Here is a 15,586-nt window from a genome sequence, read left to right as displayed (position 1 = left end):
ACTCAGCTGGAAAATCATAAACCTCTTTAGGTCCCTGAATGCACCATTTAGAAGCTGGAACAAAAATCCTACATTTTCCTTGGTTAGTGAACTCACCATCAGTAAGCATGAATTCATGTTGGGAGATTTTTACATTCAGAGTCAAAACCTTCAAGCTGTTAGAAGAAAAATGCTGTTTTTACATTAGTTAATAGAAATAACTGATAATCAACCAAAACCATTATCAGCAGGTCCCAGGATCAGACACGCGTATCAGCACTAAAACCAGACATGTGACTCTGAAATCAAAGGGTTTAGATTGTAGAGGAACCCAGTCTGTGTGGTGCTTGTACAAAACTTCAGTGTGTGATCAGAATCATGAGTCGGGTTTGGTCCAGCTAATGCTGAGGCGACGCGTCTCGGTGCCTTTCCTTCACAAACAAACATTTCAGAGGAAGAAAAGTTGGCAGAGGAAACCTATTAGTGCAGACCTAATGCACCTCTAGAGGAGCACCAGAACCTTTTTATTGTGACAGCAAACAAGCCGAGCAGAGGAACCAAACTATTACACACCACTTTAGCATAATCAGATATGCTTAAAAGCCTCTCTTTAGCCTTTAAGCTCCACTCTTCATGTGAGGCACTCAGAGTTAATACGCAAGTGGCCCAAATTAGTCATTTTCCTTCTGTCTGAGCAGAACTTAAAGTCTTCATCTCAGATATCAAACTGTTTGTTGGGTTTGGTGGATTCCAACATGAGTTCATACAGCTGACAGATCTGTTCATCCTGGAAGTGGCTGAGCTTCTCCTCTGACAGGTCCGTGCCAAACACCACAGAGCCACGCGGACTTCCTGACGACTCCAGGACCTGTGTCTGCAGGGTGTCCTTGTATTTCTGCAGTAAAACACACACACACACACACACACACACACACACACACACACACACACACACACACACACACACACACACACACACACAGATCAGGAGCATAATTAGCAGCACCTGGTCTTCCACTTCATTTCTACTTTTAGAGTCAATAAGCTTCTAATTTGGTTCAGAGTGGATGGAGATGAAGAGCATTAAAAACCTTAGGAAGGAGATGACATTTCTGAAATAAATAAGCAAAAACATCAGAGGATCCCTATGAGAGGAGTGAAAGTATCCAAGCACCGCTCTGAGACGAAGGGGAGACCTCTGACCCGGTCTAACTTAGGGTTAGGGTTTACCATCAGTGAGTGTGGGGTTGCCATTTCTGCTGCGAGTTAATACTGCAGCACCAACAATTGTAATTTGATGACAGCTGGCAAAGCTCCATAGTTGTTTAGTGGTTGCAGTAACCAAATTTTACTACAGTATGTAATTTTTACTTCATTTCTACATAATGCACCTTTAAACGCCGTTATACTTTAATGCTGTTACCAATGATGATAACGCCGTTACTAAAAAAAATAGTTTTTTCAGTAATGAGTAATCTAATTAATTACAGTTTTCTTTCATCATAACGCCGTTTCCGTTACGGATAAGAAAATGTGTGTGTTACTAATCCAGCAGCACGGTGTGTTGAAGCCGTTATCAGCCGATTGGGAACAATAAAAAACATTTGGACATTTTATTATATTCCAGTCAGTCATTTATATTTCAGGATTGTAGTAATTTATAGTAAATTAAGTAAGTTTATTTAAGAGGGGAACCCATTTTTCTTGCATTCTTGAATGAAAAAAAGTAACAAAATAGTTATTTTTCTTTGCAATTAGTTACTTGTATAATCTTGTAACTCGGTAAGTAACTGAGTTACTTTTTTGACAACGTAATCAGTAACTATAACTAATGACTTTTTAAAAGTAACGTTCCCAACATTGGCCGTTACTCACAAAATGGTTGATAGTGATTTCATTACCCTTAAAGTAGCAGTGTGTAGCTTCCTAGTGCTAGGGGGCGGTACATACATTTCAGCGTAGTTTTATATCAGACCACTGCGACTGTTGCTAGTTTTAAAAAAACATTACAGTAAATGTTGTTGCCTGTGGAGCAGAAAGCACGCAGCCTCAGCGTGCCTCTTCAGACTTTGATGGTCCTTCAGTTAATTCCACTGAGACAAAGCATGGTTGATTGTAGTTTTCTGGATCTGCTCAGGGTCCTGCGCCTACTCATGACATCATCATACTACAACAATACCACTCATCCAAAATATATTGTATTTAATTTTTGATTCTGTTCTTCCACATACTGTATGTTTAGGAATGAGTTTAGAAATGTTCTTATTAAATTCATGTTTCTTATCACCTAAATGGTTTTGAACGTGGTAACGTAACTTCTGTAAGTCGTACGTCCAGCCTATCATCTAGTGTAATGTCATCGACAACGACAGCGACAATGATGTCATTACCCGTAACACACGTCATGAGTTTGTCGTACTGTTACAAACACTCATTTGTTAAATTCATAATAAAAGCAGTACTGACGGTAACCCCGGCTATCCACTTGATCCTTAAGCGCTGCCAAATGCAGTAAATACGTTTTACCATTGAGCTCCCTTGCTACTGGGAGCGTTTCAGACGTGAAACGGCAGTGAAAGCATTCGAAGCAGTGAGGTCAGGAAATCAACATAACATGCAGTTAACGCCATAGAAAAATGGCAGCATTAATCCAAAAAGGCTTCTGTTTACCTCTGCTATGGAGGATTCATGGGAAAGAATGTAATTTTTTTTTACTAGCGCAATTGGAAATCTGAACAGGCCTTTTATTTTGACAGTTTACAGATAATTTATGTTGCTTTCATGTTTGACTTCCTGACTCGCCCTATAGTGAGCCTAAGTCACATCACGTGTCCCCGGAAGAACAAAAATATGAATGCAAGTCTATGAGGCTGAAAACGCCATAATTCCGCATGTTTTGTGCCATGGATTTCACATATGATGTTTGTGAATTTTAACGACGCATTTTTATACCAAGAAAACGCTTATTTTTGAATGGGGGAAACGATATTTTAGGTTTTGTGTGAAAATAAGTCCAGGACTACAAATGCGCATTACGAAAGTGACGTCATCGAACCAGACACGAAGAAAACTGAGGGAAAAGGGCTGTAAGTTCAGCAAACTTACCACAGGAGGAAAGAACCACCATAAGTCTGGTCATGTGGTAAGTAGCAGCTACGCTAGTGGAGAGGAGATTATGTGGTGACGTCACATATGCGACGTGCCAATTTCTAGTTTGTAGTCATGCTAATTACGAACTTTTACAAGCTAATAAATCTCAAAGTACGTGACTGGCGTGGTCGAAACACCCATCATTACTTTTCATTTAAATTACAGTACAGCACGTGTGATCCAGGGCGTAAGGCTAAGCGGATTAGAAAATAACATTTTTAGCCCCGTTGACTTGTATTAATTTTTTGTTCTTCCGGGGACCCGTGATGCGGAAGTGACTTAGGCTCCCTACCTGAACTGCTGAGTTTGACGGGTTTTGAAAGTGTAGCGCATAAAAAGTAGACCAGACGTTGAAGCGATGCGCGTCCCTATGCTTCTGGGACACATCAAAAACGTGACTACTATAACGGCGGCTAGCTGCTGCATAATGTGTATGGATCTGATGGAAAAGCCGGGTCAAGCTGCTCCTGTGGCCGGGACCCTCAGTATCTCCTGGTTCTGCTTCATCATTATATGACTCCAAACTGTGGACGCTCCATATAGGCAGCTTTACACCCCCCCCCACCCCCCCACCCCCACCCCCACCCCACCCCATCCTTTTCTTTTTGGAAAGCCATCCATCATCTCAGTCTGTCTGCCCATTCACAAACCATGCTGGGTATGGAATACTCCTCCTGCCACCAACAACAGGCCATCTATCTAAAAGGCTTCTTCCTGCACATAATGTGATTATGTTGAATGTGCCAAGAGGGAAATATCCTCTGAGGCAGAGAGCCGCAGCATGAAGGAATATTCCTAAGATGTATTTAGTAAAGTCAGAGCGAGCCCGCCATGCTCATCAGTCTCTGGGAGGAGAACAGTCATCCACTAGGGTTCTATCGACGTTCTTAACCACCTGATGATGTCATCGTACAAACTTGTCCCATAGAACAATAAACACCATGTGCAAACGGTGATCAAACTAGGCCATCATTTTGGCCTGAACCAATAGAACATCTAGTGTTTGGAGAACAAACATCTCCACCTCCACTCTATCAGCCGTTTTCTCTAGTCCTGACCTGTAGATTTGATCCGTGTGAAGGGTTATTTGGTATGAACCCACAGATCATTCATTTGTTTCCCCTGCTTGTTCAAACCCGGGTCGTGGGGTTAGCAGCCCCAGCAGAGAGGCTCAAACTGCCCTTTCCCCAGGAACCTCCACCAGCAGGCTCCCCCGGCGTTCCCTGGCCAACGGAGAGATATCATTCCTCCAACGTGTCCTAAGTTGACCTTGATGCCTGAAACACCTCCCCTGGGAAGCATCCAGGAGACATCCTCACCACCATTTCAGCTGGCTCCTCTCGACATGGAAGAGCAGCGGCCCCGCTCCAAGTCTTTCCTGAGTGTCCGGGTTCTTCACCCTATCTCTAAGGGTGAGCCCGGCCACCTGAAGGAGGACACTCCTTTTGGTTCTGACCACAACTTCAAAGCTAAGGAAAAATAAAGGCCCCTAACCAGCAGAACCAGAACATATCCAGCCCAGGAACTATTCAGTTCCTTCCGTCAGGCAGAGGTTTGGGCAGCTTGGAAGCATCTAACAAACACTAACCAGCTTTAACCACCTGGGTAAAAACCAGTAACCAGTTAATTGTTGACCAACAACATCACCATCACAGTTGGATGTGGTTCAGCTGGGGGAGGATGCCATCTAGTGGCTTTACTTTCAACATTCATTTCCCATGCAGCCCCAGCTGGGGTCTGATAATAAAGCCACATAAAAGTGACTTCCACCTCCCCGGTGGCAGCCGCCTCTCAGGATTCAATCATCATCCACCTGATTAGAGGAATTACCTGCCAGCAGAGCTCAATTATCCCAGACAACAAAGACTGTCTCTGTTAGAGGGAATCTGAACAAGAGCCAGGATCATTTAGGGAACCGGAGGAGGCTGTGGCCCTCGGGACGTAGCCATCATTTCTGAAGATGAGCTAATCTGATTTAATACTTTTAGTGCCTATCAAACTGCATTTTAAATGTTTTTAAGCCATCAACAAGCACACAAGATAACCCACTATAATATATGTGCATTAAAGTGAGAGGGTGCTCGCTGCAGAACCACAAAGGCGGAGCTGCACCAGTCAGCCCCGCCCATTCATGCAAACTCAGCCTAGCCCACTGACTTCCGTTTTTGTTTTTCAACTTTATCTCAAAGTAACCTGACCCACATGAATTACGGCTGTTACTAGTTTACAGTCGTTAATGCTATGTTCTAGGCTCCAATTAAACAAGAAAAATATAACTTGCCACATGACAAACCCTGAATATATCCAGAAATGAAAATTTCTTTTAGCGAATATCTGCCCACAGCCGCTCCAACAAAAGCCGGGTACAACACTATTTAAGGCAGTTGAATGGTTTCTGGTAGTCCAGTGGCAAGATCATGTGAATTAAGTCTTGCTTTCCTCTCTGCTGATGCCGGTTCGATTCTCGGTGGGGTCGGCAGCAATCTATTTAGCCAGCTGAAACATTTAATTTGTTTATATTTTAGTTGTAATGTTTATTTTCAGCAAAATATTTAAGTCTCTAAAAGTTCTTTGAATTTGGTCGTTCCTACACAGCATTTTAGTTGAAACTCTGCTCACAAATGCACTCACACTGGCTAAATAAATGAATAAATAAAAAATAAAAAACACATTAGTCATTATACTGTAAACGGTATACCAATAAAGTGTTGTAAACATAGTACTGGCAAGTGTAGCTAGAAAAGAAGAAAAAGGGTTATAAACTACCTATGTACTCCCGTTACTGAGAGGCGAACCTGCGCAAAACTGCTTGTCAATCCAACTCCACAACCACTTCACCACTACACCTGATAAAAAACAAGTGGTGTTACATGTAATTGTGCCAACCAGTGTGTCTTTGTAGATAGGATGTATGGTTTTTCCGTCGGTGTCTCACTAGAAGTCATTTCAGAAATAATTTGAGAAAATTCACAGAATATCAAGAATTGAGAACCAAGACCAGACCCGCTTCGGGGGAGGAGACCAAATTGAAGTTGAGATGGGAGGAAAATGCATGAATGAGGCCAAAAATGGCTTTGGCGTGTTTCTTATGAGGAAATGACAATATAACATGGTAAAAAGTTCCAAAAGTTAGATTTTTAATTAGGGCTGCACAATATATCGAAAAATTATCGTCATCCCGATAACAGGACTGCGATAGGCCCATCGCAAAGCATGTCAAAAACGGTGATAAATGTTTGGTTCAAACATTTCCATCCGTGTCATACATCAACTTTTTGTAAACCAGCTCTGTTTTTTACGCTGAAGTATTATTTGACCAATCAAATGTAGCCCTTCTGATGTGCCGCTTTCAAACGTGAACGTGAGTCCGCTCGGTGTCGTTAAGCAGCTGACAATAACCGGGCTGACTCCGACACGTGCCGGTGAACCAACCCACCGTTAGCCCCAGGCTCCGGTTAGCTTCCAGCTAAAAGGCTACAGCACTCTCCTCCCAGTCTCACCCTGCTAAAGAGGGCCTGGAAAAGTTCCCCCACACATCAAAGTGATTTTTCATTTATGAGCTTTTATAACCTTGTTAATCAGGATAGTTGGTTTGCTGCTGCACATAAACTGTCAGTCAGAAGCTCTGCTAGCCGGTTGGTTATCTTAACAGGAGCTAGCTCAATTTGTTAGCTTGTTATCAGAATCATAGTTGCAGTTTCATCATCTGAGCTGCTTTTTAAGATCTAGGTAAACTTGTTCAATTTGGGGTTAAAAACAAACATTTTCACATATTTTCCATGTAGTTTTTTGCCAGTTCCTCTTCTGAAAGGTAGACAATTGTTTTTCTCTTTCCCTCAGAAAATCTTAATGTTCTCCTAGTTTGGCCCAGCACAGTTCACTTCCCAATTACAGCAACAGCCTAATATCATAACCACATAAGTGGAGACAATGTTCAGTAGCAATGAGAGAGTTTGCTGTTGCATTTAAGTGATGTTAACTATTATTTAACATTTAAACTATTTATTCTAAAAACCCTGGTAAGGGATGTTTTTCTGTATTTGGAGCATCAGAAAAAGTTTAAGGTGGTGGTGATGTTTTAAAGTCACTGAGAAACTGCATGCATGCAGTTTGTTGTTTTGCTGCTAATACAGTAGCAGGTGCAGCTGCTAATACAGTAGCAGGTGCAGCTGCCAATACAGCAGCAGGTGCAGCTGCTAATACAGTAGCAGGTGCAGCTGCTAATACAGTAGCAGGTGCAGCTGCCAATACAGTAGCAGGTGCAGCTGCTAATACAGTAGCAGGTGCAGCTGCCAATACAGCAGCAGGTGCAGCTGCCAATACAGCAGCAGGTGCAGCTGCCAATACAGCAGCAGGTGCAGCTGCTAATACAGCAGCAGGTGCAGCTGCCAATACAGCAGCAGGTGCAGCTGCTAATACAGCAGCAGGTGCAGCTGCCAATACAGCAGCAGGTGCAGCTGCTAATACAGCAGCAGGTGCAGCTGCCAATACAGCAGCAGGTGCAGCTGCTAATACAGCAGCAGGTGCAGCTGCTAATACAGCAGCAGGTGCAGCTGCTAATACAGCAGCAGGTGCAGCTGCTAATACAGCAGCAGGTGCAGCTGCTAATACAGTAGCAGGTGCAGCTGCTAATACAGTAGCAGGTGCAGCTGCTAATACAGTAGCAGGTGCAGCTGCTAATACAGTAGCAGGCGCAGCTGCTAATACAGTAGCAGGTGCAGCTGCTAATACAGTAGCAGGTGCAGCTGCATATGTTTGCAATAAAAATGTTATGTTGTAATGAAATTCATGCATTAGTTTTTGTTTGTTTTGAACCCAGAGCAGACGTCACACGCCAGACGACATCAACACTGCATACTTTAGTATTTGTTCATGTATCGTGAGTAATATCGATATCGCAATATTAAGCACTGTTATCGAATATCGCAGGTTTTCCTAATATCATGCAGCCCTATTTTTAATTATATGGAACCTTTACAAAAACTGTTCAATTAACTTCTCAACTCCGTCCTCAATCTTGCATTTTAGATGATATTAGCTATAACACCCTCTTTGGTTCCAGAATGCTATCAAGTCTGACAACTGGAAGGAATTAGACCGACTCTGATGGAATGGGCGGGGCTGTCTCTGGTGCAGCTCCGCCTTTGTGGTTCTGCAGCCAGCACCACTTGATTAAAGTGGTGCTGCATGCAGGGTTCAGACACCAGAGCATCTCCATGTGCATTAGATCCAAAGACTGAGCGACACTTGGAAACTCTCAGAATATTTCAAAGTGTTAAATAGGGAGTAGGGCTGCTGCTCCTCCAAACCAAGAGGACCCAGTTGAGGTGGCTCAGGTATCTGGTTAGGATGCCTCCTGGACGCCTCCTTGGTGAGGTTTTTCTGGGCATGCCCAACCGGGAGGAGAGCTAAAGGAAGGCCCAGGACACGTTGAAGGGACTACGTCTCTCGGCAGGGCAGGGAACGCCCTGGGATTCCCCCGGAGGAGCTGGCCCAAGTGGCTGGGGAGAGGGAAGTCTGGGCCTCCCTGTTAGGCCGCAGCCCCCACGACCCGGCCCTGGAAAAGCAGCTGAAAATGGATGGATGGGCTAAACTTAAAATATACTTTTAAATTTTTATAGATAGTAATTATTATTGACATTGATCAGTGTGAATTACTTTATCAATATGCTTTATGGAAATATCGTCCAGTCTAAAATAAAACAATAATAAAAAATAAAACCTAATACTTCAGTAATGAAAACAGAAACTGTACGAGAAATGATACCAGGTAGGTCATAAAATCTACTATAGTTATTTTAAATTCAAAACCTGTCAGAAAATGTGTTCTTTGTCTACTTTTAAACGACTTTGTAGCCCTAGTATCAGAGTTACTCGATTAATCACATTTTAATCTAAACTACGATCTGGATTTTGATCGATTATGAAAACAAAATCAGCCGATCATTATCCCCTCCCTGCCGGGTTACTCTCAGGCTACTCCGAGTGGGAAATCGAGTGCACCTCCCACACAGTGTTGCCAACTTAGCAACTTTGTTGCCATTTCTAACAACTTTTCAGACCTTTGCCTTTGTGACTTTCTTTCCCCAAAAGCATCTAGAAAGCAGCACTTCTGATGACCCTTAGCTACTTTCTTCTCTGCAGGTTAGCAAAACACCCAGCCTGCGCTCCAGAACATTAGCAAAGGGAATGATGTGCACATGTGCAGCGTGATCACAATACAACAACAAACCGATCCCAAACCTTTCTCAGTGGATCTCACTCGCTCATAAAAACAGCTGTTTTACCAACTAAATAAAGTCACGATAGAGCGAGCTATATCTGGAGTGGATTTTTATTTTATCATGGCTGCAAAATCTCACATGATGAGCGTGAGACACACATTTGACTGTCTTCATGCGCTCTCACGTCACACCTCCAGTTTCTCGGACCGATAAATAAGAATAGTTCATCTCTGAGCGAAACGCTCCATCGTGCTGCAGTAAACACTCCCCTAAGGCACCGCTGGGGAGGGCTAAATAATTATAATGTAGCAGGTTGTGTAATTTATTGTTGTATTTATTTTATATTACTAAAGTTTTCACTGTATATCCTTCTTTTGTTGTCAGTATTTGTGTTATCAACGTTAAAGATTGTGTTAAATAATCGAGATCTAATTTTCAGGCAAATTAACTGTGATGATTATTTTTGCCATAATCAAGCAGTCCTTCCTACTTAGCATATCTGCGCAGACATAATGTTTCTAAGAAGGGTCTCAGCCACAAATTCACTTAAATGTAAAAAGTGGGGGTTGTGCTGGAATAAAAGGTACAGGTGCAGCGCTACAGGAACGGGAGGTGATGAGTTTGTGAGAAGATGGGCAGCAGCTTTCTCAACCAGCTGGGGGCGACGCGATCAATGGAGGGTCAGGCCAGGTCACACCGACACGTAAAGCTCTGCAGCGGTCTAGTTGGAACAAATGAGAGTGAATAGTTTTCTCTGCTTCCACTTTTCTGTCAGTTACAGAAACTTTTTATCAAACACTTGTAAATGTTTTCAAACACTGATGAGAAAACAGTATTACCTAAATAATAAATGAAAACAAAATAACCTATGTTTTGTTGTCTTTTTTCTTTTCTTTTCTTTTCTGACGACTAGAAAGATTAAACTCGCTCTAATATAAATGACATGGACTCAGATGAGCTAATTCTGTGCTCGCATTTCTGTGGATTTATTTTAATTTATGTTTATAAACACAACACACCTTCGGTGAACAGAACGTTTTCCTGGTCCATGAACGCACCATCGCTTCAGAACTAACTCATGCTAAGCTAGCAGGTGTTTACCTACAGAATCAGAGTTTTCAAGGTAACTTTAGTTACTTCTCTGGGACAGAGGTTCTGAAATTACCTTAAACACATTTATAATTAATAAAATAAAATAAGGTGGGCATATTTTCCATGAGAATTCTATGGAGCTGTAGAAACGAGACCCGTGTGACCTCCTAATGTTTACCTGCCACTCGGTCATGAAACTGTCCGCCTCCTCTGCTGTCGCCTCCTTGTGTCTTCTGAACTCGTCCTTCACATACTGGTCCCCCAGAGCCCTCAGGTGGAGGGGCAGGAACCGGTGAAGGACCAGAATCCGCTTATACAGCCGGCGGACTCTGGACACATGAGCAGACATCACGTCCGATCTGGACAAGTCTTCCGAAATACCTAAAAATAGTCACTCAACAACATAAGAGCACCTGATTTCACTTCTTCTTCTTCTTCTTCTTCTTCTTCTTCTTGAATTTCATGGCGGTTGGCAAGCAACTTTTGGTGCGCATTACCACCACCTTCTGGAGTGGAGTGTGGGCGGGGAAGGCCCCAGCAGTCTTGTCATCCTAAAATAAAATCCTGTGGATCTTAAAAATACAATCAAAGCCTTAAAAACAACATCTAATGCCAGGCCTACTAATATTTCCTTAACTAAAAAAGGAATCCTTTGTTCTAAAACTCCAGCTTTCAATAATCTATCTCTGGTGTCTGTACGTCTCACAGTGAATAGCAACGTGTTCTAACGTTTCCAACTCTCCACAGTATCTGCAACTTCCAGTTTCATGTTTGCCACTTATATATAAAGTGCTATTTAAGCCTGTGTGTCCAAGTCTGATACGGGCCATGGCATCTTCTTCTTTTCAATTTTTTAAATTCCACGATCCCGTCTCCCCCACCTGCTTATGTAAATTTTAATGAAACCGTCCTTTAATTTCCCATTTATACTTTCTTGCCACCTTCTTTTAAATTTCTCTTTAACTATACACTTTGCCTCTGACTTGCTAATTTAACATGGAAAATCAATGTATGTATTACATGCTCATTTTCTAGCAACCCCGATGTGAGAAGATACCCATAAAAACATCTTGTTTCTAGAACAAGATAATCTATATAAGGACTGTTGAATTTCTACAACGGTGTCCTGTCTATAGTCTGATTTCATACTTTTAATACTCAATAATGCACTACTAGAATCTGAAACTATCAAAACTCTTCCTATTTCATTATCCTCTATCCAATTTAAAGCAATAAGAATAGTTAAAAGCTCACCAGTAAAAACAGACAAATTATCACTAACTCTTTTATTTACTTTAATACCAAACTCCAATATTATAAAAGCAATGCCAACTTTACCATCCATCATTTTAGATGAATCTGTATATATATATATATATATATATATATATATATATATATATATATATATATATATATATATATATATATGTATTAACATATTCAGAATAAAATCTCCTAATGTGACCTTCAATAACAGCACTACTGTATGTTTTCAACTTCAGCAATTCCAAAGCAACCTTTGTCTACTGATTTCACTTAACGATGCTTGCACCTTTTAGCTCCTTGTTAATTCTGGAAGTCTTTGGTTTTTGTTTCCGGTGTTCCGTTGTGGGGCTTCGTTACTGCCACCTACTGGATCCGAGCAGAACAACGGGCTCTCTGGCGGGAGATTTGTGCCAAAAATAAAAAAAATAGCCAAAAGCCAGTCGTCAGGAAAAGGTTAAATGATAAATGATAAATGACCCGCTCTTGTATAGCGCCTTACATTATTACAGTGTATCATTCATCCATTCACACACACATTCACACACTGATGGGGATGAGCTACGATGTAGCCACAGCTGCCCTGGGGCGCGCTGACAGAGGCAAGGCTGCCGAGCACAGGCGCCACCGGTCCCTCCGACCACCACCAGCCTGTACACAACATGTGTTAAACAACACATTTATTTAATAACAATAAAATTATTTGTCTTTCATGTTTGTTTCATTTTGAATCTCACACAGAATCAGAAGGGTTATATTGCCGTATGCCATATAGGAGCTCCAACATGCCACACAGTGATTGAAGAGGTGAGGATGGACTTGATGACTGCGGTGTAGAACTGCCTCACTGACTGTAGGTCATCAACAGCAGGTTAAATTTCTTCAGCTGCCTCAAAAAGTACATCCTCTGCTGGGCCTGTTTTATGATGGAGGTGATGGTGGGCTCTCACTTGAGGTCCTGGGTGATGGTGGTGCCCAGGAAGTAGCATGAGTCCATCATTGTGATGGGAGTGCCAGACAGGGTTATGGGGGAGTGGCTCTGTGTGCTTCCTAAAGTACACAACCACCTCTGCTGTCACACCAAAGTCTACAGAAAATTAATTAATTTCTCCCTCTCCCTCTCTCTCTCTCTCTCTCTCTCTCTCTCTCTCTCTCTCTCTCTCTCTCTCTCTCTCTCTCTCTCTCTCTCTCTCTCTCTCTCACACACACACACACACACACACACACGCACCTCAGTCATGGTTAGGCCAGTAATACCAAATGCCCACCTCACTGGTTTGCACAAGAGAGTAAAATAGCTCAATAGTTTGACCGCTGGAAACAGAGGATTTAGATAAATAATTAGCCTCTAATACTGCTGTAAGTAACATTAATCCTGAAAGATCAAAGGAATAAAAATGTCACTCCAAGGTTTCAATGCACAGATTTAACTGGGGTTTTTCCTTTATTGATGGAGAAGACTCGCTGGTTACAAAAATGACTCGTACACTAGTTGGGTATCTATGAGGAAAATCTGAAAGTGACTGAGTTTCTATATTTTATCTTCAAAATTATTTGGATCTATTCGATGCTAATAAACAAGTTGTGTTATCAGCCTAAAACAAATAATGCAAAGTCAAATTTAAAGACTCAACTTTAGGGGAATTGTGATCAGTTTCATTCACGGTAAATCTGGCGCTCTTTTGATTTAGCCTTGTAGAACTTAAGGAGGCCTGAAATTTTTTGCTCAGAAGAACGATGCAGCACAAGAAGTGAAATGTTTGATCCTTGAGCAAACAGTTTAAATTCTCAGTAACTACAAAACTGCTGGTAAAGGTTTAGCTGGAATCTTGACTCAAGCTGGTACTTGACCAAAGTATATACAAGAACGGGGGTGGGGGGTGGGGTGGTGGGGGTATAATACCCTCAGTTATTTTCTGCATGGAAATATTGAGAAGAAGACAGAGAAATGTCTCAAGTGCCTTTTCCCAAAGTACGTGTTTTCAAGTATAATAATCAAAATATTATGTATTTTGTTTTGTGTACATACATGAATATGTTCCTCTGTTGCAAAGATGCACCTCTGTTGAAAACAATTGTTAGCTGACAACGCTGTTGGTGTGTATTTTTGAACATGACGAACCAGTAATTTAATTATTTGTTTTAATATCATTCAGTACAGTTTCACAGACTGCAAAGTTAACAATAACACGTTAAGATTAAAAATGAGAAAAATAAATGTTCCCCTTCCGGCGAGGAAATAATGTTTATTTGTTTATGTTTATTTATTTAGCAGACGCTTTTATCCAAAGCGACTTACAATGTATAACCTATAGGGCATGTTGTGATCTGTGGGGGAAACCGGAGTACCCGGAGGAAACCCACGCATGCATGGGGAGAACACGCAACTCCACGCAGAAAGGCCGCAGCCGAGCAGAGTTTCGAACCTGTAACCTTCGTGCTGCGAGGCAACAGTGCTAACCACTGTGCCACCATGCAGCCCATCAAATAAAAACATTTGAAATGTTTATGGAAAATTAAATCTTCAATATTAAAATCTAATATTTGTCATTTCCTATTCTACCCAAAATGAAAACTAAGAATGGACGCTAAAGCAACAACAGCCTTCCTCGAGCCAAGATGGGTGAGTCCATGAATGTAAAGTGACAGTGTGGCGTAGATCTGTCAGAATTTTCAAATCCTAGAAATTCACGGCATGACGTTTTCACACAATATGCAGTCAGTCAACAGATTTCCACAATGTTTACATTGTCTTAACAGAGAAGCTATGCCTCCCAACAAAACTGGATTGTTTTTGTGGTATTTGTGAACGTTACACAACATCCCACAATAGCAAAAACAATATTCCTAACCTTAGATGCAGTATAAAAACCTCTGCTTCTGCAATGAGGATCTCAAAAACAATAGATCTCAGTTGATGATAAACAAACAACTGAATAATTTACACACAGCTGGTTACATTCAGGCTTAGACTCAGTGGAAGGTGTCATTTTTCTATTACACTGACACTAAAATAAAAGGAGGAATTTTTGGAAATAACAAAAAAGACAAACACTGGACGAGGAAGAGTAAGAGCAAAGGGCCTCCGGGAGAAGAGCAGGCCCAAGGAGAGGCCAAAGCAGAGGCATAAGAATACGTGGAGGTGGCTGTAAGAACAGTAGTCAGTGATGAAATTTGTGCCACCATCATTGACCATGTAATCAACCATGGTCTTTCACTGAGAGGTTGGCAGTCCAATTTGAGTCGGTCAACGGTTGCCTCCATTATATGCATCTTCCAACAAACCAACAGGTAAGTATTGCATGATAGAATGGATTGCTTTTATTGTCACTTGAAGTATAAATAAGACCATATAGTAATGCGTATTTCCCTCTAAAGAATGCAACGTCTTCCACCCTCTGAGGGAAGAGAAAAACTCCTCAATAATGATAAAGAGCTTGCCATTGTGGACAGGGCCGGCTTTGCCGACAGGCGACACAGACGGCCGCCTGGGGTGCCATCTGATGGATAGGGTGCAAAATTTCAAAAAAAAAAAAAAAAAAAAAAAGTTTATTAAACTTATGTTTGTAATATGAAATGCACTCTCTACATACTCAAAAGTCCCCTCTGAAATGACATGAAATTAAAACATCAATATTTAAATTCTAATGATCTGGCTGCATGACGAGCTCCCGCTTGGGCCACCGCTCCGAAGCATTTGACCGTTAAGGGTGCCGTAGATCACGTGCGTGGGTAGCACTGTAGGACATCCTGTTGTCGCGTTTAAACTTTTGATATTTTTTACGATGAAAAGAATGCCTGAGCCATCGGAATCAGCATTTCGAAAGCGAAGGAAGGAGGAAGAAAAAAAACGGGCCCAAAGCAGAGGTATGTAG

At 41.7% G+C, this 15,586-nt stretch overlaps 1 protein-coding gene across 1 annotated transcript; it reads right to left on the bottom strand.

The window, feature by feature from the left end:
* Positions 1–459: 459 nt before the first annotated feature.
* sdhaf3 (succinate dehydrogenase complex assembly factor 3) lies at positions 460–10,910 on the bottom strand. The gene is made up of 2 exons (XM_015976488.3): positions 10,624–10,910; positions 460–874 (listed from the first exon to the last, which is right to left on the bottom strand). Exons 1-2 carry the CDS (start codon positions 10,792–10,794, stop codon positions 695–697), a joined length of 351 nt encoding a protein of 116 aa, XP_015831974.1. The 5' UTR covers positions 10,795–10,910; the 3' UTR covers positions 460–694.
* Between the last annotated feature and the right edge of the window lie 4,676 nt (positions 10,911–15,586).

This window comes from Nothobranchius furzeri, chromosome 11 (assembly GCF_043380555.1).
Source record: "Nothobranchius furzeri strain GRZ-AD chromosome 11, NfurGRZ-RIMD1, whole genome shotgun sequence".
Taxonomy (NCBI): Eukaryota; Metazoa; Chordata; class Actinopteri; order Cyprinodontiformes; family Nothobranchiidae; genus Nothobranchius; species Nothobranchius furzeri.
Note: the sequence above shows the minus strand (reverse complement) of the source record. Positions and strands in the feature narration are given on the sequence as shown.

Coding starts and splice junctions, on each gene's coding strand:
- sdhaf3 (XM_015976488.3), bottom strand. CDS start 10,794: ATGTCTGCTCATGTGTCCAGAGTCCGCCGGCTGTATAAGCGGATTCTG. Junction 875..10,623: donor GTTTCATGACCGAGTGGCAG/GTAAACATTAGG, acceptor GTTTTACTGCAG/AAATACAAGGACACCCTGCA.